This window comes from Amorphotheca resinae, assembly GCF_003019875.1.
Source record: "Amorphotheca resinae ATCC 22711 unplaced genomic scaffold M430scaffold_3, whole genome shotgun sequence".
NCBI lineage: Eukaryota > Fungi > Ascomycota > Leotiomycetes > Helotiales > Amorphothecaceae > Amorphotheca > Amorphotheca resinae.
The window spans coordinates 260076-285420 of NW_020194473.1; the positions used below are offsets into that span (position 1 = coordinate 260076).

The 25345-nt window shown below is 48.5% G+C and overlaps 12 protein-coding genes across 12 annotated transcripts; 6 read left to right on the forward strand and 6 right to left on the reverse strand.

The window, feature by feature from the left end:
* Nucleotides 1–415: 415 nt before the first annotated feature.
* Nucleotides 416–2211, reverse strand: M430DRAFT_135057 (hypothetical protein; the record flags this gene model as incomplete). Its single annotated transcript, XM_024862390.1, has 4 exons — nucleotides 2039–2211; nucleotides 1459–1945; nucleotides 658–1409; nucleotides 416–607 (listed from the first exon to the last, which is right to left on the reverse strand). The coding sequence occupies exons 1-4, from the start codon at nucleotides 2156–2158 to the stop codon at nucleotides 416–418; spliced, it is 1551 nt and encodes a 516-aa protein (XP_024722832.1). The 5' UTR covers nucleotides 2159–2211.
* Nucleotides 2212–2444: 233 nt separating this feature from the next.
* On the forward strand, nucleotides 2445–3490 carry M430DRAFT_33522 (hypothetical protein). Its single transcript, XM_024866383.1, has 4 exons — nucleotides 2445–2470; nucleotides 2534–2652; nucleotides 2704–2876; nucleotides 3057–3490. Exons 2-4 carry the CDS (start codon nucleotides 2585–2587, stop codon nucleotides 3269–3271), a joined length of 456 nt encoding a protein of 151 aa, XP_024722833.1. The 5' UTR covers nucleotides 2445–2470; nucleotides 2534–2584; the 3' UTR covers nucleotides 3272–3490.
* A 979-nt stretch (nucleotides 3491–4469) lies between these two features.
* Nucleotides 4470–5707, forward strand: M430DRAFT_25763 (hypothetical protein; the record flags this gene model as incomplete). The annotated part of the gene is made up of 3 exons (XM_024865292.1): nucleotides 4470–4925; nucleotides 4972–5087; nucleotides 5137–5707. The coding sequence occupies 3 exons, from the start codon at nucleotides 4470–4472 to the stop codon at nucleotides 5705–5707; spliced, it is 1143 nt and encodes a 380-aa protein (XP_024722834.1).
* Nucleotides 5708–5941: 234 nt separating this feature from the next.
* M430DRAFT_209639 (hypothetical protein) lies at nucleotides 5942–7629 on the reverse strand. Its single transcript, XM_024864403.1, has 2 exons — nucleotides 7593–7629; nucleotides 5942–6619 (listed from the first exon to the last, which is right to left on the reverse strand). Exons 1-2 carry the CDS (start codon nucleotides 7607–7609, stop codon nucleotides 6253–6255), a joined length of 384 nt encoding a protein of 127 aa, XP_024722835.1. The 5' UTR covers nucleotides 7610–7629; the 3' UTR covers nucleotides 5942–6252.
* Nucleotides 7630–9249: 1620 nt separating this feature from the next.
* M430DRAFT_56677 (hypothetical protein) lies at nucleotides 9250–10372 on the reverse strand (the record flags this gene model as incomplete). The annotated part of the gene is made up of 4 exons (XM_024868624.1): nucleotides 10166–10372; nucleotides 10023–10110; nucleotides 9665–9957; nucleotides 9250–9610 (listed from the first exon to the last, which is right to left on the reverse strand). The coding sequence occupies exons 1-4, from the start codon at nucleotides 10246–10248 to the stop codon at nucleotides 9253–9255; spliced, it is 822 nt and encodes a 273-aa protein (XP_024722836.1). The 5' UTR covers nucleotides 10249–10372.
* Nucleotides 10373–11315: 943 nt separating this feature from the next.
* M430DRAFT_209662 (hypothetical protein) lies at nucleotides 11316–12493 on the forward strand. The gene is made up of 3 exons (XM_024864405.1): nucleotides 11316–11526; nucleotides 11586–12263; nucleotides 12310–12493. The coding sequence occupies exons 1-3, from the start codon at nucleotides 11434–11436 to the stop codon at nucleotides 12424–12426; spliced, it is 888 nt and encodes a 295-aa protein (XP_024722837.1). The 5' UTR covers nucleotides 11316–11433; the 3' UTR covers nucleotides 12427–12493.
* Nucleotides 12494–12560: 67 nt separating this feature from the next.
* M430DRAFT_25767 (hypothetical protein) lies at nucleotides 12561–13196 on the reverse strand (the record flags this gene model as incomplete). The annotated part of the gene is made up of 1 exon (XM_024865293.1): nucleotides 12561–13196. One exon carries the CDS (start codon nucleotides 13194–13196, stop codon nucleotides 12561–12563), a length of 636 nt encoding a protein of 211 aa, XP_024722838.1.
* A 371-nt stretch (nucleotides 13197–13567) lies between these two features.
* On the forward strand, nucleotides 13568–16599 carry M430DRAFT_135068 (hypothetical protein; the record flags this gene model as incomplete). Its single annotated transcript, XM_024862391.1, has 2 exons — nucleotides 13568–16418; nucleotides 16472–16599. The coding sequence occupies exons 1-2, from the start codon at nucleotides 13736–13738 to the stop codon at nucleotides 16597–16599; spliced, it is 2811 nt and encodes a 936-aa protein (XP_024722839.1). The 5' UTR covers nucleotides 13568–13735.
* Nucleotides 16600–16765: 166 nt separating this feature from the next.
* Nucleotides 16766–18247, reverse strand: M430DRAFT_56681 (hypothetical protein; the record flags this gene model as incomplete). Its single annotated transcript, XM_024868625.1, has 4 exons — nucleotides 17721–18247; nucleotides 17329–17599; nucleotides 16985–17229; nucleotides 16766–16786 (listed from the first exon to the last, which is right to left on the reverse strand). The coding sequence occupies exons 1-4, from the start codon at nucleotides 18108–18110 to the stop codon at nucleotides 16766–16768; spliced, it is 927 nt and encodes a 308-aa protein (XP_024722840.1). The 5' UTR covers nucleotides 18111–18247.
* Nucleotides 18248–19665: 1418 nt separating this feature from the next.
* On the forward strand, nucleotides 19666–21186 carry M430DRAFT_40046 (hypothetical protein; the record flags this gene model as incomplete). The annotated part of the gene is made up of 4 exons (XM_024867362.1): nucleotides 19666–19841; nucleotides 20021–20102; nucleotides 20162–20301; nucleotides 20355–21186. 4 exons carry the CDS (start codon nucleotides 19666–19668, stop codon nucleotides 21100–21102), a joined length of 1146 nt encoding a protein of 381 aa, XP_024722841.1. The 3' UTR covers nucleotides 21103–21186.
* M430DRAFT_209697 (hypothetical protein) lies at nucleotides 21154–22059 on the reverse strand. Its single transcript, XM_024864407.1, has 3 exons — nucleotides 21996–22059; nucleotides 21582–21945; nucleotides 21154–21525 (listed from the first exon to the last, which is right to left on the reverse strand). The coding sequence occupies exons 2-3, from the start codon at nucleotides 21609–21611 to the stop codon at nucleotides 21205–21207; spliced, it is 351 nt and encodes a 116-aa protein (XP_024722842.1). The 5' UTR covers nucleotides 21612–21945; nucleotides 21996–22059; the 3' UTR covers nucleotides 21154–21204.
* A 301-nt stretch (nucleotides 22060–22360) lies between these two features.
* On the forward strand, nucleotides 22361–25221 carry M430DRAFT_116334 (glycosyltransferase family 39 protein). Its single transcript, XM_024861630.1, has 4 exons — nucleotides 22361–22526; nucleotides 22635–22924; nucleotides 22992–24627; nucleotides 24675–25221. The coding sequence occupies exons 2-4, from the start codon at nucleotides 22667–22669 to the stop codon at nucleotides 25094–25096; spliced, it is 2316 nt and encodes a 771-aa protein (XP_024722843.1). The 5' UTR covers nucleotides 22361–22526; nucleotides 22635–22666; the 3' UTR covers nucleotides 25097–25221.
* Nucleotides 25222–25345: the final 124 nt, after the last annotated feature.

The window sequence follows — 25345 nt, forward strand, 5'->3', positions numbered from 1 at the left end:
GCAGCAATGCGACAACGAGGTTTTGAACTTCTATGGCAGATCCGATTCGAAGCTGATTCAAGTGATATAATACCAATGGCATGTTATTCTACCAAGTCCCGCATTTAACACGGGAATCATTCCACTATCACCAAAATTACTGAAGTAATGTAAGGTACCTTACGAGTCTAAAGGTACCCCTTTCCATTCCTGTCACATGACAGTGTTTTCATATACGCCGTTCCTTATGCATCTACCTACATAGGCCCAGCAAGGCTCTTTGAGATACTATTGTAGAGCCATTTGAGACAGCGTCAATCCTGCATCACTCTCCCAATACATCAATGAGTAATTCCTTGTCACCGTCTCACCAGGGACCAAATACATCATTATTTCCTGTTGCCCATTCCTTCAGATGAGGGGCAGCAACAGCTTTCTATTGGGCTTTGCCAGCAACCGCCTTGACCTTAGCTTTACCAGCATTGAGGGCGCCCATGAGGCCGAACTGAGATTGAACACCTTCGATGCGATGCTTGGAGTTCAGGTTCTTGACCATTGTGATTTGGTAACAAGTCGCTGATCCTTGGCGGGAGATAATGGTAGAGTAGGCAAGGAAGAATTCCCAGATCTGTGAATCTTATTAGCGCTAATATAAAACCACTCAACTGCTGAACATACTCTGAACCATCTGTTGCCATACTTAGCAATAACCTTCTCCTTGTTGCCTTGCCAGTTTCTGTACCATCTCCAGAGGGTAGCGGAGTAGTGGACACCAATGGTATCAACGCCCTTGATTTCGAAGCCAGCGCTCTCAAAGGCGCTAATGTAGAATCCAAGAGGAGTGGAGGCATCGGCACCAGGGAAGATGTACTTGTTCATGAAAAGACCCCAGATAAGATCCTCGTACTGCCACGACTTTCTCAACCCCGCAAGCTGGAAGATGACTGATCCATCATCATCAAGCATATCATAGCATTGTCTCAGGAAAGTAGCGAAATGTCTGACACCAACATGCTCAGCCATCTCCAGACAGGTGATCTTGTTGTACCCTCCCTCCGGAACCGGAATGTCACGATAGTCCATGCAGAGAATCTTGCTTTGCTCCTCAGGGATACCAGCTTTGCGAAGTCCGTTGTTACCCCAGGCGGTTTGGTTGCGACCAAGAGTGACACCAGTCACCTTGGCACCGTAGTTAACGCTGGCGTACTTGGCAAGGGTCCCCCATCCGCAACCGATATCCAGCAGCTTCTCGCCCTCCTGGAGCCCGATCTTCTCGCAGACAATTGCAAGCTTGTTATCCTGTAGTTCCTCAAGAGTCTCCTCCTTGTTAATGTCGGAAATAATACCAGATGTGTAAATCATACGTGGACCGAGGAACCAGCCGTAGAAATCGTCGCCGCGGTCGTAGTGGTCGCGAACCTGCTCCTCATCTGTGATAAATTAGCAAGAGTTATGCACCGAGAGACAATTTTTCCATACCCTGAGAGCGGGTATGCATGATAACCTCCGGGGCGAAACTGAAGAAGACGAATTTGAAAAGGCTGAGGGTGAATCTGAAGGTTGCCCAATCATGTCGGTACTCCATGACCTCCAAACAGTCCCCGTTGAAGTCAACGTCGCCATTGAAGTACATGTTGTGGAAGGTCTCCAATGGGATCTTGTTCTTCCCGCTGTATCTAATCCTATCGGCCTCATTCTTGAAGGTCAGGTAGTGTTCGACCGGGCGCCCTGGATATCTGGCCTTTTCGTTCTTGCGGGGGGTGAAGGTCGATGCGAGGGTCCAGAAGGCGAGCAGGATGGGGATTGAGGTAAACAGGGCGAAGAAGATGGTAGTCTTCAAGCCGCCGCCGACCTTCCATGCGAGATAGAATGGGACGAGGAAAAGGAGGGAGAAGAGGAGGGTGTTGGAGAATCCCTCGGCTCCGGCCGCATCAGCTGGGAGAGGAGCATTCTTGATTGCTGGATACTATGCACACAATTAGCAAAAGTCATCAAATGTGCGCAGATTCCCAGAATCCAGGGAAGATGCGAGTAATTGGGGATCGGCAGGACGGCTTACAGAGGTGGTCTTCACGCCACAGTCCTCGAATTTCTCGAATGTGGGCGTTCGAGCTTTGGGAGTCTCGATGAACTCGAACTCGCTCTCCGAGCCATTGGCACTTTGGGCCTGGGCAGACATAATCGGTGACTTCTCAATCGAGTCTTGGAGAGGGAATCTCTTTCGACCCAGCAATTCCAACGCAGGGAGAGTTGAATGAAGGTGGTTTTGTCTGTCCCCTGAGATGCAAGCTCTTGGAGGCGGTCAATCGAAAGCTTGGGCCTTCGTTTCGTTCAGGGGAATGGGCCAATGAAATGCCGGGAAACGAGACTCGATCGCCAGCCCCTCGCGCTCCACCGGCACGTGATATCAGAACACGCTCGCGTCCCTTTGACAGAACGTCGAGTATTGCTTTTTCTGCGACTGGTTCTGAGGGGCGCTCCATATCTTCAAGTAGGTATCTGCTGAACACCAATTACACGACCCAGTATTGTCCTGACTTCCAGCTTTAACTAGCCACCAGACACGTCCAATTCGTGTACCATCCCCGCGAGCACGTGATCCAACATGCCCCCTCAATTGCCCAGCGACCAGCAACGAGCCGCCGTTGAGGGCGCTCTTGACGAGATCATCAAGTGAGTCCGGAATAAATGCCCAGAATCCAGACACCACTAACCAGAGACCAGCGCGATAATGGCACACCCCCTATGGAAAGAGCCGCCAAACCAGAACCCCATGCTCGTCGAGGTCTGGGACTTCGTGATGCGCTCCAGGTACATGCTCTCCGAGTACGAGAACGTCAAGGCTGGCCGGCCACTGCGATTCCCTGACCAGTTTCAGGGTGCCGGTTCCGTCGTTGGTAAGTTTGTCTCCTGCTCGAAGTCGGGACCTCTGTCCGTGGTTCTTTCCAGAGCTGCCGGCAGTTATCTCAGCGGACAATTATTGTCTCTTGAACACACATCTCCTCCTCTTTCTCTTTCAGATTTCAAATGGCTACATCTTTCTCCTCCTGCCTTTATTTTCTCTAATAAACCCCCAGGGACCGGCAACACGGGCGCCCTCCACGTCTACCAAGACGTCTGTAGCCGGACCATGATACTCGGCATGCTCATGAAGGATAGCAGCGGCACGATAGGCATGTTGACCGGCGAGGCAGTGCCGCCGGTAGACTTTGGTCCCCGAGTCATGAACGCCGTCAAGGCGCTGCAGCAGGTCTGTCCCATGGAAGATGTCATGGCTGGTATGATGCGGTAGATTATGGGAAATCTGTTTGGGAGTGGATATCATGGAATGCGTATTAGAGGTATACACAGTTTGGATGGGAATATGAAATAGAGGCCCCTTTGTAGGAGAGCTTATGGTCTTTTTTCGCGATATCCACTACCGTCTTTTCATCCCATTACCCCTCAGAAGTTTAACCTATACTTTCAGCAATGACTTTACTCTACTGAACTAGCTATTTAACTTCCCTGCCATCATTTCTGGATAGATATCTTTTAGTTTGCCCCAAAGACATTTTAGCTATCCCGCCTCCCCCGCCCCCTTTTCTCTCCCCCTTCCAACCCCAACCCCCCCCCCCAAAAAAAATACCACAAACAACCACAAACCCCTCTCCCCTCTCCCCCCCTAAATCTCAATCCTCAATCCTCAAAAAACCAATACCTCACAACCCCCTACCATTTCTTTCAAACAGCACTACCCTTTTCTTCCCCCCCTCTAACTCCTTACCACGCATATGATTTAAAAAACCATAATCATTCGAAATCCCCCGATACCAACCAACCAACCATCATCCCCGACAACCTTCAATCATGAATTATATGATAAAGAGTCTGAAAAATATCTAGAAATCGCGCTTTAGAGATAGATAGATACCTTGGTAGAGAATGATGGGTTAATTGATTACCTAAGCATCTCTCCATGTTTACCTTATATCCAGACATACCTTACATCACAAAAGAGAAGAATAAGTGCCATGGATTGATTACCTTACTTGTCTCAATATATCTATCTATATATCTTAATCCATATATGTTTTCGCGATCCAAAAGCTACCTAGGTAAGGTACATCTATCATGTCCCTTATCAAAGAGAGCCTCAAGACCGCTACGTGAACGAATCAGATCTCTGTAAAGCACGCCATCCCCCCCTCCTTCTTGCTCATCTCTCTGCCGCGCGGGCCCCTCCAACAACAACGCGACTTTCTGGATGAGAAATCAGAGGAGGGGATGGCGTGGGGGAACTGGGGATCGTAAGATAAGAACTCAGGTTTTCCCCGTGGGAATTGAGAGGGGTTCTGAGATCTCCACGGAGTTTTCTTTCGTCGGTTTCGATCCTTGAAGAGACTATAGAGATTTTTATAGAATTATTGTTATATATCTACCTACATATATATACACATACGCACATATATACGTATATAATTCCCATATCGACGGGAGGAAAGAAAAAGATGGCCCCTTCAGCAACGGAATTGCCCATCGTGCCCACCATCAAGGATTATGTCGTTCAGAAGAAGGACACCCTCCCCATCCCGCCCTCCACGCGCGCCCGTCTCGAGAAAGCCGGCATCGATCTGAGCAACGGCTATCCCGAGCGTCCCGCCAAGCCGCTCTTCCTCGACGATGCCTTTAACATCCGTAACGTGGACCGCGAGCACGTCGAGGTCGGCGCGCGCGCCGACAAGTCCAAGAGCGCCCTGCTGTCGGCCGCCAAGGAGGTCATCCATCTGACCTCGCACATCGGCACCGAGATCGTGGGCCTGCAGCTCAACCAACTGACGGATCAGCAGAAGGACGAGCTGGCGCTGCTGATTGCCGAGCGCTCGGTGGTCTTCTTCCGCGATCAGGATATCACGCCCCAGGAGCAGAAGAAGCTGGGCGAGTATTATGGCGAGGTCGAGGTTCATGTATGTTGATTCTCCAGAGCGTCGAGTTCCTGCTGATGGGTTGCAGCCTCAAGTGCCACATGTCCCAGGGGTCCCGGGCGTGACCATCATCTGGCCCGCACTGCAGGCCACTGAGAGGAAGGCCTCGTTCAGACAGCCTGGTGGAGCGTCCAGGTGGCACTCGTAAGGCGACCCTACCTCCCATTATCCTGCACGGCTGACTTCAACCCAGGGATCTTGTGCACGAGAAGCACCCCGCAGGCATTACACACTTGCACAATGACACTGTGCCGCTGGTGACGGGAGGCGACACACTATGGGCCAGCGGATACGCTGCCTACTCGAAGCTGAGCCCCGAGTTCCGCAAGATGATCGACGGGAAAGAAGCTATCTTCATCAGCGCCCACACGTACCTCGACCGCAACGACCCCAACGCGGGGCCGAAGCACATCGAGCGCGTTCACCCCATCGTGCGGGTCCACCCCGCCACGGGTTGGAAATCGCTATACGTGAACCGGGCCATGACCAAAGCCATCGTCGGACTCGACAAGGCCGAGAGTGATCTGATCCTCGGATATCTCTTCGATGTGTATGAGAAGAACGTTGATATTCAGGTCCGTTTCAAGTGGACGCCGAGAACAAGCGCTCTGTGGGATAACCGCATCACGATCCACAATGCGTCTTGGGATTATGAAGGCAATGAGCCGCGCCACGGCACGCGTGTTACTTCTTTGGCAGAGAAGCCATATTTCATTGCTGACGCACCGACGAGAAGACAGGCGTTAGGACTTGATGATGATTGATTCCCATCAGAGTAGATACTTGTGCTGTACTCTGCTGTACCTTAGTGATCTGGTCTGTAGCTGGGAGACTGGGTAAATGTCAGCGAAAGGCTTATATAGGAAGTATTTTTGCAGCAAACAATAAGATGCAAGGATGACCAGCTTGCCGTACACAAAGAGACAGTTAGATTCGCCTCTATAGACATAGAACTTGTTGCCCATGGCCATTGATCTTCACTATCATCTCAGATTGTCACCCAGATCAGTCGTGATAGTGAAAGACAGTTTATTATATGCGGGAACCTGAGAGAAAACATACTAGATAGATGCTGTAGGTAAGGTAGACTTGGCGAGTAACAGCACGTGGATTCGTGTTTTTCCCGTGAACCCCTATCTCATTTTTTTCGGGTAAATTGCGTCTCCCCAGCCTTGTTTATGGTAGACAAGGCTGAGCCACAAGAAAATAAACAGCCACTCAATCACCTTTCCTCAGATCTATGATCCCGCACAACAACAACCAAGTCTCCTCTACATTCATTTGGTTGCTCACTCGTCGCAACTTCAGATCAAAAGCAACTTGCACAGAATTGCAACAAACACAACCTAACACAAACCTCTGTTCTGCCACTCTGGGAAACTTCTTTGAAGATCCAGAGCAAGCACACAGCGTACAACACACTCACAAAAGAACCATCAACACAACCACCCCTGTCGCAACCATGCCTCCCAAGTCGAAGCTGCCTGTTGTGGGACCTAACGTCTACGTTGTCAAACGTGACAACGAGAATCTCTTTGTCTTTGCTACTTTCGACCCCGCCAGAGAGCGTGCTCAGGCCTTGAAGGTCGCATCTGGCTCTGCCGCCGTGAAGATCGAGACTCATGAGTTGGTTGGAGGAACTGTTGTGCTTAAGGAGGAAGAAGCCAAGAATGCACCTAAAGCCAAGGCTGTCAAGAAGGGCAACGAGGACAAGGATGAAGCTAAGGCTCCCAAGGCCAAGGCTACGAAGAAGGGAAAGGATGACAATGAGGACGGAGACCACGATGACAAGGATGAAGCTGAGGCTCTCAAGGCCAAGGCTCCAAAGAAGGGAAAGAACGCCAAGGATGAAGAGGATGATGCTGGAGAAGGCGACAACGACAAGGATGAGGCCAAAGGCAAAGTCAAGACCGCGAAGAAAGGCAAGAACTCCACCAAGGACGAAGCTGAAGCCGGGCCTTCCAACTCCACTCCCGCCCCAAAGATCACCAAAGCCGCCGCCGCCAAAGCCCAACAGCTCCCTGACAACGTCAAGCTCCTCCTCGCTGGCACCGGCACCGCGCTCTCTGGCCTCTCCATCCTGGTCACTGGTGTCCCGCGAACCCTTGGCCGCAAGAACACAGAGCAATTAATCACTGCCTACGGCGGAAAGCTGGTGGCAAACCTCAGCAAGAACACAAGCTACGTGCTCGTTGGCCACAATGCTGGACCCGCCAAGATGGGCAAAACCGAGGAGCTGGGCCTTAGCACGCTCGACGAGGATTCGTTCATCGAGTTGCTGGAGGCGGGTGGCCCGGCCAAGAGAGCTAGGGAGGAGGATGATGATCAGGATGTTGAGATGCCAATGGCAAAGAAGGCCAAGTTGTGAGTGTGCGGACTGGCAACTCCTGGGGTCTGGCGCCATCATGCATGTATGAGGATGATTTGCTGCTAGAAAGACTTGAGATGGATGGGGATGGATCAGAAGTCTGGGTCTTCTAGTAGGAGTGAAGGAAGTTGCGTTTATGACAGTGGGACACCATGGTTTAATGAGCGAAGACTTTCTGCCCGGTGATTCCTCCACGGTTTGCTTTACAGAATAAAAACGATGGCATGAAGCTCTCTTGTCCCTGAATATGCTTTCACATGGTGAACTTCTGATGAACTTACAGTACTACTGTCTGCATAACCCAGCACGTATAGGCAGTTAGAAACGACGTCTGCGCGCCCGCCTCTTCAAGACTCACGTTTGTAGGTGGACATATGCCGAGAGAGAGATGGTTGTCAAGAAAATGCAAAAAATGAAGTTACCGGCGTGTTCACATCGAGATTATGTAATCTGCCAACCAAACCCGAACACGCACACACAAAAAAAGCACTCCCCAAAAAAGCCTTCTATTGAATTCAAAATTAAAATCCAAGATCATCCCCCAAAAATACAAATATCAATCAAGAATCAACAAAAATAAAAAAGCAAGAAAGCAAAAAAAAAGCAAAAAAAAGAGAAATGAACAGAGTGGGACTCGAACCCACGCCACTTTCGTGACCAGGAAACTGTATGCTAAGGAAACCTTAACCTGGCGCCATAACCAGCTCGGCCATCTGTCCAATCTGATGATGTTCGAGATTCTTATTTTTAACCCATATACTATACCTCCTCTACCTAGTTTACAATATATCTTGACTCGATCTCCTGCCTTCTCATCATCCTACATCCCATCCTGTCCTCGTTCTTGAATTCCTCGAACTTGCACATATGTGTGTATAGGGTTACTATTTTTTGGTAGCGGGTTCTGGCTGTGTGTGTGCAGGTAGATAAAGATGTCGACTAAGGAGAAAAGGGATTGATTGGGAGATGTATTTTGGATTGATGATTTACTTCGTCTAGAGAAACTGTACTACTCTACTCTACCTATCATTCACGCATCTCTCTTCTAACGACCTAACATTTTTTTTTCATTCTTATTTAAATGAGTAAAGGTCATTTCGATTCCTTTAATCATATCAAAACAGCAAATCAAGACCGAAAAGTTCCAGAGTTTTCATCCAGCTACATGATTACATCGCAGCACTCTTTCATCCGAATCTTCCATCTTCCAGATTTTCTCGATTATTTCCTGATTTCCTCATTTGTAGATGTCTTATTTGAGCAATAATTATATTCTAGATATACATAGGTATGAACTAGTGATAAGACCTTTCGAGATTTATCATGTTTCTTTTCATACAGTACCTAAGGTAGGCAAATCCAAGGAATCGATTCAAACTATTTTGTTTCGATTCCCGGGTTTTATTCGTGACACTATAACAACCGACCTTATTTCTTCCTATGTCAACTCTTATCTGAAGCAGTTGTTCATTTTATGTTGATTCTCGAGATGGATGGGTCCTTCACAGTGCATCTCAAAGATTGGCGTAATTGCTACTCCCGCCTTGTTCTATGTCACTGCTGATGCTCAGTGATTCATCTCCTTCATATAGGTAATCCGTTGATAGAAAGTATCCAGATGTTTTTCTCTAATAAGTCCTCAAGACACGAACCGAATGGCTCGAACGCTGGGTTTTGAAAAATATACCGAGCTAGGCCCCGAGCGTCAATAGCCAGAAGTGAAGCAGAAGGCTTCTTCAGTGATTACACTTGTGAAGGGGATAATAAGACTTGTAAGTAATCTTGGGTTATGCTGATTTTGTAGGGGGGATTTGGTGTTGGGTTTCCTTGCCCATTAGTGATGCTTCGAGTGACAATGTCATGAACAAGAGATGTGTTTAAATGAGGTGTTTACGCAACAAGGTTACTTTATAATAAGCAATGAAGAACATGTAATAACTGCTAATTGAAAACAATCCCACCGTCAATCACCAATGTCTGTCCAGTCATGTAATCACTATCCGGACTGGCTAGATAACTCACACACTTGGCAACATCCTCCGGGACGCTCGTCCGTCCTAGTGCAATTAGATCATCGGAGTATTTTTTGATCGTCTCTCCTTTGTTAGAGCCATTCTTCTTCCCGAGCTCCTCGTCAATAAGGTCCCACATCGCAGTGCCGACGATCCCAGGTGCGTAACCATTGACGGTGATCTTATGCTCTGCCAATTCCATAGCAAAAGCTTGCGTAAACCCTCTGACGGCGAATTTCGAAGCCGAATAATGGGAAAGCAATGCGAAGGGTTTGAATGCCACGATACTAGCTCATTCAATTAATCAGAGTAGTCTTTAGTTTGGAAAGGGGGGCACGAGCCTAGCAGCACCGATGATCTTTCCACCACCACCCTGCTTGATCATCTGCTTGGCGGCAGCGCTGTAGCAATTAAAAACCCCGAGTACGTTGACGTCGAACATGCGCCTGACATCCTCATCCGATAGATCAAGCAGGGCTTTTACTTGCGCTATCCCCGCGTTCGCGACCATGACGTCGAGGTTGCCCAGGTTCTGGACAGAAGCCTCAATCAGAGCTTCGACTTCAGAGCGTATGGAAACGTCAGCGACGTGGCCGTATGCAGAGCGGCCTAGAGCTTCGATTTCCTTGACGACCTGAGAGGCCTTGTTAGATAGGTTCAATTCTCAGGGGCGGCCGGGTGACAGGAATAGAGACTTGCTTCTTCAATGCCGGCCTTGTTGGCTGCGATGTCATTTATGCAGACATCGAACCCATCTTCTGCTAGTCGGATGGCGATGGCTTTTCCTCTGGTCTCTGGGTGAGCTAGTTTTCATGTGGGAAGGAAGGGGATGGGGAACACACATTCCTCTAGCAGACCCAGTTACGATTGCAGTTCTTTTGCCGTAGTCTCTCGTGACTGCTGTTGATTTGCCATTGCTAGCCATTGTAGATGCACTTGCGGTGACTTGTGTTCTTCAGGGTTGAATATAAATCTGGAAATGATATACTAGCAGATCCTTGAAACCAGGAAGGAAGAAGAGAAGTTCCTCTCCGGAGGCTCCACTCCGTATTTATTGCACACTAAACTCATGACAAGTGAGGGGTTATGAGAGATAATGGGGGTAGAGTTCGCGGTGATATGGAATTCCGGGGTCTTTCGCCATCTAGAGTTGACCAATTCGGGACCAATTCACCCATTCAACCCCTCTACCCCACATTGCGGGCAGTGTTATGATTCGCTCAACTGAAGACAAACTATTGCCGAGGACGACCTGATAAGGTCTCGATTCTGAAATTGCCATGGAAGAAAGGATCTTTGGACAAGAGGAAGGTTAAATCCGGGGCGGAAATAGAAAAGAGACTTCCATAGTAGAAACAAGCCAGGTAGAGAGATAGAGAGAGCTCTCGAAGCCTTTGGGGCCGAGAACAGATCATGAGAGAAGCTGAAAAGTTGTACTGTACATATCAGACTTTGACTGTCCCCACTAGGACCTTGATATTTGCTATCCCAAGTGTCTTTACTCTGACCATATTCTTCTTAACGGCACTCCGTAAAGTGGCTTTCTTTTGGTTCTGGTCGACTCTTGACAGGTATTGTAGGGCAGAGGAAGTATCCAGGTGTCGAATAGGGATTCTGGTGTGTATCGCTTAAGCTTTAGGCCTGCCGCTCGAGACCGCCAGGACATATATAGGCATGTTTGTTACCCTCATGGTTCTCCGCATATGTGGACAGGCTTTTGATTAGATGAGATCAAAGAGATCCAACGAAACTGGTGCCCACTGTGGGTATATGTATCTGTACAGGCCCCAAGAGTATGTCTTCCATCCGATATAGAAAGTCTGATGTCACGCGTCGACGCATATATCGCTTGGAAAACGGCGGGTGACATCATTCCATTCCTTGAACATCAATCATCAGTATAAGAGTTCAGCCTTCTACACACGATACCCTATTATCCTGATATTCTACCAAGCTCCAATGTCCGAGGAATCGCCCACAATGTCTCGCGCAAGCAAAGAAATCCTGATGAAGGTCAGGAAGATGGTCCCTCCAATGCTGGAGAAATTCCACAAGGGTATCCCGCGCAACAGCAGAGATCTCCGGCTTGATCTAACTGAGCTCAGGACAAATGGGTAGGGTTGCAGTCATTGGAGGGAGTGAAGATTATACGGGAGCACCGTACTTCTCAGCAATGGCCAGCGCCAAACTGGGCGCAGACATGGTACAGATGCCCCGCCTCTGCCATGACCCCTCCTGGGCTCTCGAACTGACATATACTAGAGCCATGTTATCTGCGAACCTCAAGCCGCCCAGGTCATTAAGACCTACTCCCCGAACCTCATGGTTCATCCTTTGATGCGACAATCCTCCCACGCCGGCACCCTGGAATCCGCCTCGTCGATTGCGAAAAATGTCATCGACATGTTGCCTCGATTACATGTATTAGTGGTTGGGCCTGGTTTGGGACGGGATAAGTTGATGCATGATACTTGTGCAAAGGTTCTTGAAGCTGCTAGGAAGCAGAACGTGCCATTCGTGCTGGATGCGGATGGATTGAACCTTGCACAGACACGGCCAGAGTTGGTACAAGGGTACAAGGAGTGCATACTAACACCAAACGTCGTGGAATTTGGGCGATTATGCAAAAGTAAGGGCATTGATACTCAAGGACTCAAAGAAGGGAGTGCGGTAGAGAAGTTATCGAAGGCGTTTGGGGGTGTCACCATCATACAAAAGGGGCCGAATGATTATATTTCTAATGGGGACAACACCTATGTATGTGACATACAAGGTGGACTGAAGAGAAGTGGTGGTCAAGGGGATACGTTGACCGGGACTTTGGCAACGTTCCTCGCGTGGAGAAAGGCGTATTTGGACAAACTTTGGGAACACGAGGGTGATTTGGATTCGGTTGAATTGCTGGCTCTGGCAGCTTTTGGTGGAAGTGCAATAACAAGAGTGGGTTATCCCTTCTGCCCTTTGGTCTGCGTCACTGACAGGATAGGAATGCTCGAGGCTGGCTTTCGCAAAGAAGGGGAGGAGTATGCAGGCAAGCGACCTGACTGAGGAAGTCTATGTTGCTTTCAAGAATCTTCTTGGGGAGTCTGCTCCTAAGCTATAATGATGTACAGGAGGAAGGATAGCATGAATGAACACAGATGCTCCTGTCAAAAGCCTTTCGAACAATTCCATCAAAACTGATCTTGGTTCTTAGGCAGAGATAGGTCTAGAGATGCTTCGAGGTCAAATATACCTTCACCAAGACCACCCACTAACCTTCCGCGTATACTCCACCACAGCCATCCCACTCAAAACAACAATTCTATCCCAGTCCTTCCCCGCCTCCTCAAACTCCTCAATCTCAAAAACACCCCTCTTCTTCCCATACCAAGGATGATGCACAAATCTCGCAACTACCCTCCCGCTCTCGCTCTCCACCATCTTAAAATTCAACCAATCCGCCTTCTTAGTCGCCAGGCTCACACCCTCAACATCATGCGTCCTCTTCCAACCAAACACCTTCCTCGCTCCATTCTCTAACTCTATATTTAGCTCATAAGCCTTTGCATTGAACTTGCCCGGGCAACTCAGCGACTCCCATACCACGTTGTTGGGCGAGGAGTCTGGGTCGCCAAAACAGATGTGGATGGGTTTCGACCCCGATTGGACCAGGTCCAAGTCGCAGACTCCTATTATTGAGGAGTTGGACTCGGAAGAGGATTTGACTTGGCGCATTACGATGCTGTGTTGCTTGTTCTTGCTGAACAGGTCCTTAATGAAAAAGGAGAATTCGAACTCGAAGGTAGGCCTCGAGGAGCTGACTTCAGTCGCCTCGGCTTTGGTGCGGGATATGTTGCTTGTCACAATAGTGTATGCTTTATGTGGTGCCATTACGGATGCTGGCCGATGGCATCGACTTCGATATATTGAAAGAACTCATAGATTCCAGCCTTAAACCAGTTCTGGAGAGCGAGCCTGCAAGAAAAGACGATGAGGATATTGGCTTCTCACCGTTTGAAAAGGGTTTGCTACCCTTCTCCCATTTTAACCAGCTCGTATACGGGGTTTTGAATCCCACGACAAACATAGTCTCTTGGCCTGTGTTGGCTGACGCCATCTCGGGCTGATGGTTGACGATCACAGTTGTCGTGGGGTTAGCTGTATTTCCCGAACCCGTGATGATAAGCGCAGGAGTGGTCGCTTAGGTACAGGGTAAAGACACGGGAGAACAAAGACGACGATTCGTGCTTACAAGGAATGTCCGAAAGAGGCGCTCAATAAATCAATAAATTGACAACATACAGCAGGCCTGTGAACTAATACCACGACTTTCCTCGCAAAAAAGCTATGCCATCTCTCCATTGAAACAAACTACATCTTCAGACTTTCATTGGCAGCGATTGCATCATTGACACCAACTGTCTCATAATATGGCCGGGCACGGCGAGGAAGCCTCCCAGTTACTGCCAATTGAGCAGGAGGAACAAGGCCGGCAATCAGAGGAATCTATATCTGAAGCTTCAACTACGAGTCTGGTATTCGAGCGCATTGGCGAACGAGCGGAGGCAGAAGACAGAAAGCAGTTGGACGGGCACAACAAGATGGGCACCGTGAGGTACTCTGCAAGAGGCGACTCTGTACCTTACGCAGATGACGAACACGCAAATGTCTCGCTCGAGGATGAAGATAAGGAGGATCTTGAAAATGGCCCCTTCATTCATAATGGCACTGCTGGGAAGACTACGGATCGCAGATTTCGACGACTGATCTGGGTAGTTGGGGGACTCTTCATCGGCGCATGGGTACTGGCGTTCGGTCTGTTCTTATGGAATCAATCATATCGGCATTCCTCATCGATACCCCACGATCCTGCTGCGACAGCATCCCGCGGGAACGGGAAGAAGGTTACACTGGATCAGGTTCTAAGCGGACAATGGCGAGCAAATAAGCAGGCCATAAGCTGGATTGAGGGCGCCCATGGCGAGGATGGGTTGCTGCTCGAGCGAGGTGTGTCAAGGAATGATGACTATCTCGTGGTGAAAGATATCAGAGCAGGCAAAGCTGGTGAAGGCGCTCCCCTTTCATCGGAGACTTTGATGAAGAATGGCTACTTTACATACGAAAACGAGTCACTCATGCCCCATAGGGTGTTTCCCAGCAAGGACCTAAAGAAGGTTCTTATTGCAACAGATATGCAGTCTAACTGGAGACATTCCTTCTATGCGAGGTATTGGGTTTTTGATGTTGACACCCAGACTGCGCAGCCGTTGGACCCTGCAGACAAGAACGGGAGGATACAATTGGCTAGTTGGAGTCCGCAGAGCGACGCTATTATATTTACGAGAGACAACAACCTGTTTCTACGGAAATTATCTTCCTCGACCGTCACACAGATAACAACTGACGGTGGACCGAATTACTTTTACGGCGTGCCTGACTGGGTATACGAGGAGGAAGTCTTCAGCGCGAATAGTGCCACTTGGTGGGCTGAGGATGGTAAATATGTTGCTTTCCTTCGAACGAACGAATCCGAGGTACCAGAATATCCGATACAGTACTTCGTATCCAGGCCTAGTGGAGTGAAACCCCTTCCAGGCGAAGAGAACTATCCGGAAGTTAGACAGATCAAGTATCCAAAAGCTGGGGCGCCAAACCCAACAGTAGATCTACTGTTCTATGATATCACAAAAGGCGATGTTTTCGAGGTAGATATTGCCGGTGGATTTGAGCCTGATGACTTGCTCATCACCGAGGTCGTTTGGGCGGGCTCGACTGGTAAGGTCCTCATTCGCGAAACCAACAGAGAAAGCGACGTGTTGCGCGTTGTTCTGGTTGATGTGACGACAAGGACGGGCAAAACTGTTCGAAATGAAAATGTACAGGAGCTCGATGGCGGTTGGTTCGAGGTTACCCAGAACACACGATACATTCCTGCCGATCCCTCCAATGGCCGGCCTCACGATGGCTATATTGATACCATTATTCATGACAATAACGACCATCTTGGCTACTTTACCCCACTGGATAATCCAGATCCAATCATGGTGACTTCTGGGGATTGGGAGGTTGTGGATGCGCCATCTGCAGTTGACCTGAAGAATAACCTGGTCTACTTTGTCTCCACGAAAGAGTCCCCTATTCAACGACAAGTATACAGTGTGAACTTGAATGGGACAAACCTTCAACCACTCACGGACACTAGCAAGGAAGGATACTACAGTGTTTCCTTCTCTAGTGGGGCAGGCTATGCGCTTGTGAGCTACGATGGACCAAACATCCCATGGCAAAAGGTGATAAGTACACCAAGCAACACCGACAGTTACGAAGATGTCATCGAAGAGAACGAGAAATTAGCAGATATGGCGAAGAAACACGAACTTCCTATTAAAATATACTCTACTGTGAACGTCGATGGATATGAGCTACAAGTCGTCGAACGCCGTCCACCTCACTTCAATGAGAAGAAAAAGTATCCGGTCTTGTTCCACCTCTACGGAGGGCCTGGATCGCAGACCGTCTCAAAAAGCTTTGGAGTGGATTTCCAAGCCTACGTCGCTGCAAATCTTGGCTACATTGTTGTGACCGTTGACGGTCGTGGCACAGGATACATTGGACGAAAGGCTCGCACGATCATCCGTGGAAACATAGGATACTATGAGGCTTATGATCAGATTGCCACTGCCAAGATCTGGGCTCAGAAAAAATACGTTGATCCGTCGAGGCTAGCCATATGGGGTTGGTCCTATGGCGGCTTCATGACATTGAAGACGCTCGAGCAAGATGCCGGGCAGACGTTTTCTTATGGTATGGCCGTTGCTCCTGTGACAGACTGGCGCTTTTACGACTCCATCTATACGGAACGCTACATGCACACGCCCCAGCACAACCCAGGCGGATATGATAATTCAAGTATAAGCAACGTGACCGCGTTACAGCAGAACGTCAGATTTTTGATAATGCACGGCGTTGCAGATGATAATGTGCACATGCAAAACTCCCTGACGCTGTTAGATAAACTGGATCTAGCGGGCGTCGAGAATTATGATGTCCATGTTTTCCCGGATAGCGATCATGGAATTTACTTCCATAATGCGAATAGAATTGTGTACGATAGTGAGTTTTTCCTTCCCGATTCGAGAAGCTGAGAGTGCTAACAGTTTTAATAGAATTAACAAATTGGCTTATAAACGCCTTCAATGGCGAATGGTTAAGGACAGCGGATGCAGTCCCTCTGGAGCCCGATAATAAAAAGAGGGATGTATTGGAAATATCAGGTCATCTTGTCACAATATAGGGCGTTCACGGGCTTGTACGATTGTGGGGAAATTCGAATTTGCATTAATTCCAAAAGCCGACCATCCTGACTGCACTGTATTAAGGTAAATTCCATCCACCAGGGATGGATCATTGTGAGATCACCAAGACGCCTACTAACCCTCTTTTCATGAGTTCTCCTTAAATCAAGCAGCCATCTCATATGGCTACCCACCTTCATAGCTTATTTTTTTCTCTTTTTTCCGAATTCGAGTAGTGATCTTCTCAACCCCTTTGATTCCTTCAAGTACTGTCCCCTGAAAGTTCAAAGGCGGGATGCTGCGGATGCTTGGAAGCAGCTGAAATGATATTACCTCCCTGTTTGAGACCTTCAGCTCACAGGGTTCACTTACCTCTGTACTCACCTCGATATTTGACGCCAGAGTTGGTTCCTTTTTGCCGGATATTATCCCAGGGTCCTCAGGGAATGACGATGTCTTATCCGACGCCTGCGTCGTCGACTCCTGGGGTTCCGCAGCGGCCTGCACTACCTGAACTTCTTCAGGCAGCGTCGTGTCAGGGATCTCCCAAAATTCCCATTCTCCTGGATCATCTAGAGTGCTCAACGGGTCTCTGTCGCTTGGTCGTGGCGCTTTGCGCTTTGGTTCACCTATGCGCCGGTAGCTGCAGTGGGTCGGGACTTGTGCCACGCGTGCTACCTTGAAGGTTGTATCTTGTCGACCGGCGACTAGGATGCGGGGGTGCTCACCTGGATTCATCACGGTTGTGGAATCTCCTCTGTCGATTGTTCGTTCATGAGTAAAAAAGAGCTCGCTCTCTTGTCGCTCCGTTATCGTTCGTCTTTCCGAAAAATTCGAGGGATCGCCGTAAAGGTTTTTCGCTGTGATTCGGCTCTCTTTATATCTCCCTTCCCTGTGATTACAAGTGAGGCCTGCTCCTTGGTCTAGGGTGGTGGGTGGGCGACGACTTGATTGTCTGCCTCCCTCGTGGCTTGCGATGGGTGGCGTTGCCTTTGGTTTCTTTTCGAATCAGCTTCTGTATAAATTATAACACCACGGATTGTGGTCGAGGAAGACTTCTTCCTCATCCTCTTCCTCATCTTTTCGGCAGCCGATATGAGATACTGAGACCTCTACTTACTTCATGGTTGACAACCGAGTCTGATGATGCTATGGGACCGCGAACCGCTGCTTGCAAACCTTGGGATTCCACCACCTCCTTATCCGAAAAGCGCTCACCATCCAGATGCTGGGCGACCGGCCGGCGGCGCCTTGGGAGATGGAATAGATTTCTCATGCCGAGCGATTTGCTCTTCAAAGTAAATGCGCTTCTAAGATTGTGGTGCTTTGGCTGTCTCCTGACATCTACTCGTTCACGTCTGCATTCACCACAAATGGTATGAGAGGTCCGGTTCTCTTCTCCGATTTTGCATTGCCGGAAATGGGGGAACTCGCTGGTTTTGAGTGCGCAGGGTAGGTGTTCGACGGTCATGTGGTCGCAGCTGAAGTTTGTTATGATATATTTGCACATCTTGTCTGGGGTTTCGCGGGATAAGGATGGAATGAATCGATGATGGTTATATGCGTATAGAAAGTGAAGAGTGAAAAGAGAAATCGCGGAAGAAGAAGAAGAATAGGAGTTTATATAAGGATTTTTTTGTATCGTCGCGTTGCGCGTTGCGCGATTATTGTTCTGCTTTTTTCTTTGTTCTCAGTTATAATTCTTGAAAGAGCAACAAAGAGACTATGGCAATGTCCAGTGAACAATACCATTACCGGCACTCCTCAACGTGCGAGTTCTTTGGACTCGATAAAGCCTTAGTAGAACTCACAATGTCCATTGTTAGAAATGGTTAAACAAAGCTCTTCACACTTTATTTCAAAAAGGTCTGTCATTTCAGAACAGCTATTGTTCTGCAGTATATATATATACCTCACAGAGACTTCAATCTCATTGCAAAACACCATCATTCAAACCTACATATATATCAACACATTCATACATACCACAAAAATCCATCCTCCAATCCATCCATATCTGAAGACAACCAAACCATCATCAAAAAAATGAATTCAAACATCAACCTCACAAACGGGACGCTCGATCATCCCCCACCCCGTCTTCCCTTTCAATATCCCACCTCCCCAACCATCCGCTCCCGAATCGAAAAACAAAACGAAGTCAACACGCAACTCCGCCGTCTCATATGGCAATCCCCGTCCCTCCATCATCTACCCCCCGCACCACAACCACCACTACCACTACTCCCCACACCAAAACCCGTCCCCGCAGATCCAGAATCTGAATACATCACTGCAGTACTAAATGAAGAATTCCCAGATCCGGAAATTAGAGATTCGGGAGCTCCTCCTTTGAATCGGTTGTGCGGGGGTTGGAGTTGGAGTTGGGGCGCGGCGGTGCTAATGTTGGTGTTGGGATTGCTTTGGGAGAGCGTGCTTTGGGGATTTTATGTGTGTATGGGCTTTATTTGGATTGTTTGGGTGGTGGAAAGGTAAGGTAGGTAGGTGGTTTAAGGTATAGTGAGAATCTCTCTTCTTTTCATATTTTCATCTTGAAATTTTTGGGAGGTAGTTATTCAGGAAAATAAAGAATCGGTTTAACATATATTGACGAGCAAATCTATACGTGAGAGATATACTTTTAACAAGACTCTGATGGATCTAAAGTAAGAGGAGTGATTTCTTGAGGAGTACTGTAAGTCCTGTGTAGGAATTAATCCATGCGTGTTACTCTCTCTATGCGTACTCAAAACCCGGAAATCGATAAAGAGGAAGCGTGAAATCGGGGGATATCTAAGTTAGGTGAACGTATGGTACATGACTTATTTAAATCGACAAGATGATGTTTCTATAAACACAGGTATTATTGATGCAGATAAGTTATCGAGAAGCCAATAGTAATTTTTTAAACTATGAACTCGCAGACCTCGGGCCAATCGACGCCGAAGGAGCGACAGGAACCGATAAATCAACTACCCCTCACTCAATTCAATGAATCAAACGATCAATCAGACTTTCAAACCCTCAAACCGTCCAAGTATCTCCCCCAGAAAAAATAATAAAACATGCCAGCCATACGAGAACTCGAATACTTCCGTGTCCGTCCCCGATGGCTCTTCGTCAAGATCACGGATGAGGAGGGGCGAGTAGGGTGGGGTGAGGCGTCGTTGGAGGGCCATACGCAGGCCGTGGAGGGCTGTTTGGATGCGTATCGGGAGAGGATTCTGGGACTTGATGCTGAGTACGTCCTCCTTGTTATTTATGATTTGTTCTTTTTTGTCTTTTTTTAAACTGGGTAAACATTTTAATTTGCTTCTTTTTCGTTTGTCGATTATCTCGTTCTCGTTCTTTTCTATTCCTAACTGGTGATTTGTGGTAGCGGAGCGGGGTAGATGCTGATTGATTCGTGCGATACTCTAGTGATATTGAGCATATCTGGCAGATGATCTATAGATTTGGCTTTTATCGAGGCGGACCAGTTTTAATGAGTGCCTTGTCTGGAGTGAGTCCTCCCTCTTTTCCGCAAGGAAAACAAGTAGGACTCTGATGATTGGAGGACAGATCGACATTGCGCTTTGGGATCTGAAAGCTAGAAGACTTGGAGTGCCTATCTATCAGCTCTTGGGCGGCAAACTCAGGAATAGGATTAAAGTCTATGCATGGATTGGGGGCGATAGGCCGGGTGACGTGGAGATTCAAGCGTAAGTTTGATTATTCCTCGAGGTGCGTTCTGGATCGTGACTGAGGGCAATAGAAAGGGGCGGCAAGCTCAGGGGTTTAAATCTGTGAAGATGAATGGGACGGAGGATCTAGGTTGGCTGGACAGCCCATCGGCTCTGCAGGGATGTGTGGAGAGGTTAAAAGTAGTGAAGAGTCTGGGCATGGATGCGGGGATCGATTTCCATGGACGAGTCCATAAGCCGATGGCGAAACAGCTGGCGAAGCTCTTGGAACCACACCAGCCAATGTTCATCGAGGAACCTCTTCTCTCGGAGCATATCGAAGGGATCAAGGCCCTTTCACAACATACATCGACGCCGATTGCTCTTGGGGAGCGCCTTCACAGTCGGTGGGATGTCAAACCCTATCTCGAGTCGGCGGCCGTGGACATCCTCCAACCAGACGTCTGTCATGTTGGAGGGATATCAGAACTACGCCGGATCGCGAATATGTGCGAGGCGTATGATGTAGCTCTGGCACCGCATTGTCCGCTGGGCCCCATCGCCTTGGCCGCTTGTGTGCAGGTGGATGCCAGCACGGCGAACTTTGCGATACAGGAAATGAGTCTGGGCATACACTATAACGTCGGGGAAGCGGATTTAACAAGCTATACCAAGAATCCAGAAGTCTGGGATGTTAAAGATGGGTATATAGATCTGATGACGGGCCCCGGGTTGGGAATTGAGATTGACGAAGAATGGGTCAGACGAGTGTCGAAGGATGCGGAGCCTTGGGTCAGCCCCGGGTTTATTGGTCCTGGAGGTGAGGTGAGAGAATGGTAGAGCCCAATCCATCGAAAAACGAGATAGATAGATAGCTCTGAATTCGAAGATATTAGATTATCATAACTTCAAATTTCCCCCAGCCTAGCCTCCCCTCAGCAATCACGGCAAGGCAATGCATTCAATCTCAACATTAACGCCCTTTGGCAATTGCTTTACAGCCACACAGCTCCTTGCAGGCTTATGCCTAATCCACTTCGCATACTCCGAATTCATCTCTTCAAAGTCCGCCATGTCGGTCAAGAAGATCTGGACCTTGACGATCTTGTCCAGTGACGAGCCGGCCGCGTGCAGCACGGCCTCGAGGGCTTGGAGACAGGCTTTGGTCCGCTCTCGCATGCTGCCGTTAATGATATTGCCTTGTGCATCAGCTGGCAACTGTCCTGAACAGTAGATTGCGGACGGCGTTTTGATAGCTTGCGACTGGAGAGCGAGCGTCAGCTTTGCACGTGACACAGCTTCAGCTTAAGAACACCCACATATGGCCCAACAGCTGCAAGCACCAGCATTCTGTTAGCGGTGATATAGATAGGAGAGGAGATTGAGGCGTTGAGACGAACGCTGCATGGCCTTTGAGGTATTGACTACTTGTATCTTGTCTGGCGTGTTGGGTTTAACTGGTCCATCGCTATTTCTTCTAATCTGTGTCGAAGTCGCTCTATTGATCAGAGGGATTAAAGGCCTCGAACCTCGCAGGGCCCTTCTCATAATAATTGAAGACATATCGCCTCGTACGTGATTTGGAGTGAGTGTCGTAGAAGGATGGAGGAACTGCCTTGCCGCCCTCTCGTGGACGGTGGTTTTGATACCTGATTAGGAATAGCCCGCCGGTCTAGAAGCTCCCTGCTTGAGTTTAGTAGTATTTTACAGTAATGTTTGATGAGATGACCTACTTTAAGATAAATGAATGGTGATTCTTGTAATCATAAATCTACCTAGGTATGCTAGTAATTCACGTTGTATTGTCCCTTCACATTGTATTGTCCCGAAGCATCAACCCCTTTCCCCTTTCGCGTGCTGACTTTGATGTGACTAATCACTCAGTCACGTGACTGCTTTCTTCCGGGTTTCAAGCAAAGGGAAGACAAAAAGTGATCAAGTTCCAGTTATTTTTTGACAAGAGTAGATCCCTTGCTCTCTAAACCATTCAGTGTGTTATATCTGGATTGTTCTCCCTGACACCAGCGCGCTTCTCAACTCGTTGCCGCGATAAGGAGCAATGCGCTAAGAAACATCCCAGATCGCGAAAAAGAAGGACAAAGGACACCTTTACGCGGCGCCCGAATCCCGTCCCTGAATATTGTATATCCAGGACGCCTTTCCACCGGACAAGGTCAACATTGCCTCTTGATCTCTAGTACAGATCAATGCTACTCTCCTACACTCATTGATTGCTGCTAGCCATAGCTGAAGCTTATTTCGTTGTAAGTCCAGCCCCCCTTTCGAGCTGTCGGCAGTTGAGCTTCGCAAACCTGCGCAACCGCCTTGACCGGACTTTTGAGTTGGAGCTGACCACATTTCTTCCTGGCTAGTGGTGCTTTCCCTCCTTCTTTAACCCTTCATCATGTCGCAAGTGGGATCGGCGCGAAAACGAAAGGATGCTTCGATACCAGTAAAGGCAAAGGATGCTTCATCCACGGGCATTGCAGCTCCTCGAGACGCGGAGCTTGATGCTATAGTCAAAGCCAATACGGGGAAGAAATCAGTGGAATGGAATTATCGGTTCGCTTTGATCATAATCACGGTTCTGGCGTTTATCACAAGGTTCTGGGGAATCAGCCATCCCAATGAGGTCGTCTTCGACGAGGTTCATTTTGGCAAGGTAAATCATGCCATTCCGTCCTTGAATCTGCGGATGAGAGATGCTAATGCTGATGGTGTCTAAACAGTTTGCCTCATATTATCTCGAGCGAACCTACTTCTTCGATGTGCATCCTCCCTTTGGAAAGCTACTCTTCGCGTTGATGGGCTGGTTTGTGGGATATGATGGACATTTCCATTTCGACAACATTGGCGATTCGTACATCAACAACAAGGTACCATATGTGGCTTTCCGCGCAATGCCCGCTCTTTTGGGTGCCTTGACGGTCCCGGTGGTCTTCGATATCATGTGGGAGTCTGGATACACCCTCCCCGCCTGCATTCTTTCGGCTTGTTTGGTTCTGTTCGATAACGCCCACATTGGCCAGACCCGCCTGATCCTCCTCGATGCCACGCTTGTATTTGCTATGGCATGCAGTCTGCTTTGCTATATCAAGTTTTACAAGCTGCGACATGCGCCATTTGGACGAAAGTGGTGGAAGTGGCTTCTGTTGACTGGATTCGCCCTCAGCTGCGTTATCTCCACTAAGTATGTTGGCCTGTTTGCCTTCATCACGATTGGTTCGGCGGTTGCGATCGACCTTTGGGGCCTTTTGGATATCAATCGTCGTCAAGGCGCTCTGTCTCTGCCGGAATTCGGCAAGCATTTTATGGCTCGTGCCTTTGCGCTCATTATTGTTCCTTTCTTTTTCTATTTATTCTGGTTCCAGGTGCACTTTGCGCTCCTGTATCGATCTGGTCCTGGTGACGATTTCATGTCCCCTGAATTCCAGGAGACTTTAAGCGACAATGTTATGTTGGCTAATGCGGTGACCATCGATTACTACGACAACATTCAAATCCGACATAAGGAGACCGGCGGATATCTACACAGTCACCCTGACAGATATCCACTGCGATACGAAGATGGCCGAGTATCGAGTCAAGGACAGCAAGTCACTGGATATCCATATTCTGATGCCAATAATCACTGGCAGATTATTCCCCTGGTAGATGACGAAGTCCTGGGCCATCACGTTAAGAACAACGAACTTGTCCGACTGAGACACGTTGTTACCAACACGATTCTCCTGTCTCATGATGTTGCATCTCCATACTATCCTACTAATCAAGAGTTCACAACGGTCTCTCTTGAAGACGCCCTCGGTGATCGTTTCAACGACACTCTATTCGAAATTCGAATCGAGAATGGCAAACCCGGACAAGAATTCAAAAGTCTTTCGGGTCAATTTAAACTCATCCATAACCCTAGCAAGGTTGCTATGTGGACCCATTCAACTCCTCTACCAGACTGGGCTTACAAGCAACAAGAAATCAATGGGAACAAGAATCTTGCCCAGAGCTCCAACATTTGGTTCGTCGACGAGATCCCATCTATCCCTGCGAATAGCGAGCGCTTGATCAAGAAAGAACGCAAGCCCAAGAGTATGCCTTTCCTCAAAAAGTGGTTCGAGTTACAGCGGGCTATGTTCTTTCACAACAATGCCTTGACGAGCAGCCACCCATATGCTAGCGAGCCTTATATGTGGCCATTCTTGTTCAGAGGTGTTAGCTTCTGGACGCAGAACGATACCAGACAGCAAATCTACTTCCTTGGAAATCCGCTTGGGTGGTGGATTGCTAGCAGTCTATTGGCAGTCTATGTTGGTATCGTTGCAGCAGACCAGCTGTCACTTCGTCGTGGGGTTGATGCTCTGGACAAGCGTAAGTCAAACCTCTCCGCTACTTTGAAATTTACTAATGTTCTACAGGCACGCGGTCACGCCTCTACAACTCAACCGGATTCTTTTTCCTAGCGTGGGCCATGCACTATCTCCCATTCTACCTCATGGGTCGCCAACTCTTCTTGCATCACTACCTGCCGGCCCACTTAGCATCCGCTCTAGTCACCGGTGCTCTCCTTGAATTCATCTTCAACGTCGACCCGGACCTCGACGACAGCCCGTCCGCCAAACTCGGCAAGAAGGGTGTTCCCAAGAAGCACCTCCCAGCCCGCGAGAAGCTCGCGAACCAAGATCTCCTCTCGTGCTGGGCAGCAGTGGGCGCCATCATCGCGATCATTATCGGAGGATGGTATTTCTTCCTGCCTTTGACATATGGATACCCGGGCCTCACGGTGCCCCAAGTCAACGCTAGGAAGTGGATGGCGTACGATCTGCACTTTGCGAAATAGATAGGTGGCTAGATGACGGACGATGGAATGGTTCCTTTAAATAGTTGAGGGTGGCAAAAAAATGGAGAAAAGGATATGTATGAAATGGAGTGCGGCCTTCTCCCTTCGATTAGCGATTGCATTTGTATCATAGTCTCTCAGGTTATCTGATATACCTCTTCTATACTCTGATCCTCGACAAAGGTGTGTGCATCCTCTAAGGTAAAGTAAGCAGAATAGCCTTTATTTAGCCTTCTGTTACACAACTCT

Coding starts and splice junctions, on each gene's coding strand:
- M430DRAFT_116334 (XM_024861630.1), top strand. CDS start 22,667: ATGTCGCAAGTGGGATCGGCGCGAAAACGAAAGGATGCTTCGATACCA. Junction 22,925..22,991: donor ACGAGGTTCATTTTGGCAAG/GTAAATCATGCC, acceptor GTGTCTAAACAG/TTTGCCTCATATTATCTCGA. Junction 24,628..24,674: donor GGTTGATGCTCTGGACAAGC/GTAAGTCAAACC, acceptor AATGTTCTACAG/GCACGCGGTCACGCCTCTAC.
- M430DRAFT_209662 (XM_024864405.1), top strand. CDS start 11,434: ATGGGTAGGGTTGCAGTCATTGGAGGGAGTGAAGATTATACGGGAGCA. Junction 11,527..11,585: donor CCAAACTGGGCGCAGACATG/GTACAGATGCCC, acceptor GACATATACTAG/AGCCATGTTATCTGCGAACC. Junction 12,264..12,309: donor GTGGAAGTGCAATAACAAGA/GTGGGTTATCCC, acceptor CTGACAGGATAG/GAATGCTCGAGGCTGGCTTT.
- M430DRAFT_33522 (XM_024866383.1), top strand. CDS start 2,585: ATGCCCCCTCAATTGCCCAGCGACCAGCAACGAGCCGCCGTTGAGGGC. Junction 2,653..2,703: donor GCTCTTGACGAGATCATCAA/GTGAGTCCGGAA, acceptor ACCAGAGACCAG/CGCGATAATGGCACACCCCC. Junction 2,877..3,056: donor GGGTGCCGGTTCCGTCGTTG/GTAAGTTTGTCT, acceptor ATAAACCCCCAG/GGACCGGCAACACGGGCGCC.
- M430DRAFT_209697 (XM_024864407.1), bottom strand. CDS start 21,611: ATGCTGGTGCTTGCAGCTGTTGGGCCATAT. Junction 21,526..21,581: donor TTGCAGCTGTTGGGCCATAT/GTGGGTGTTCTT, acceptor CTCGCTCTCCAG/TCGCAAGCTATCAAAACGCC.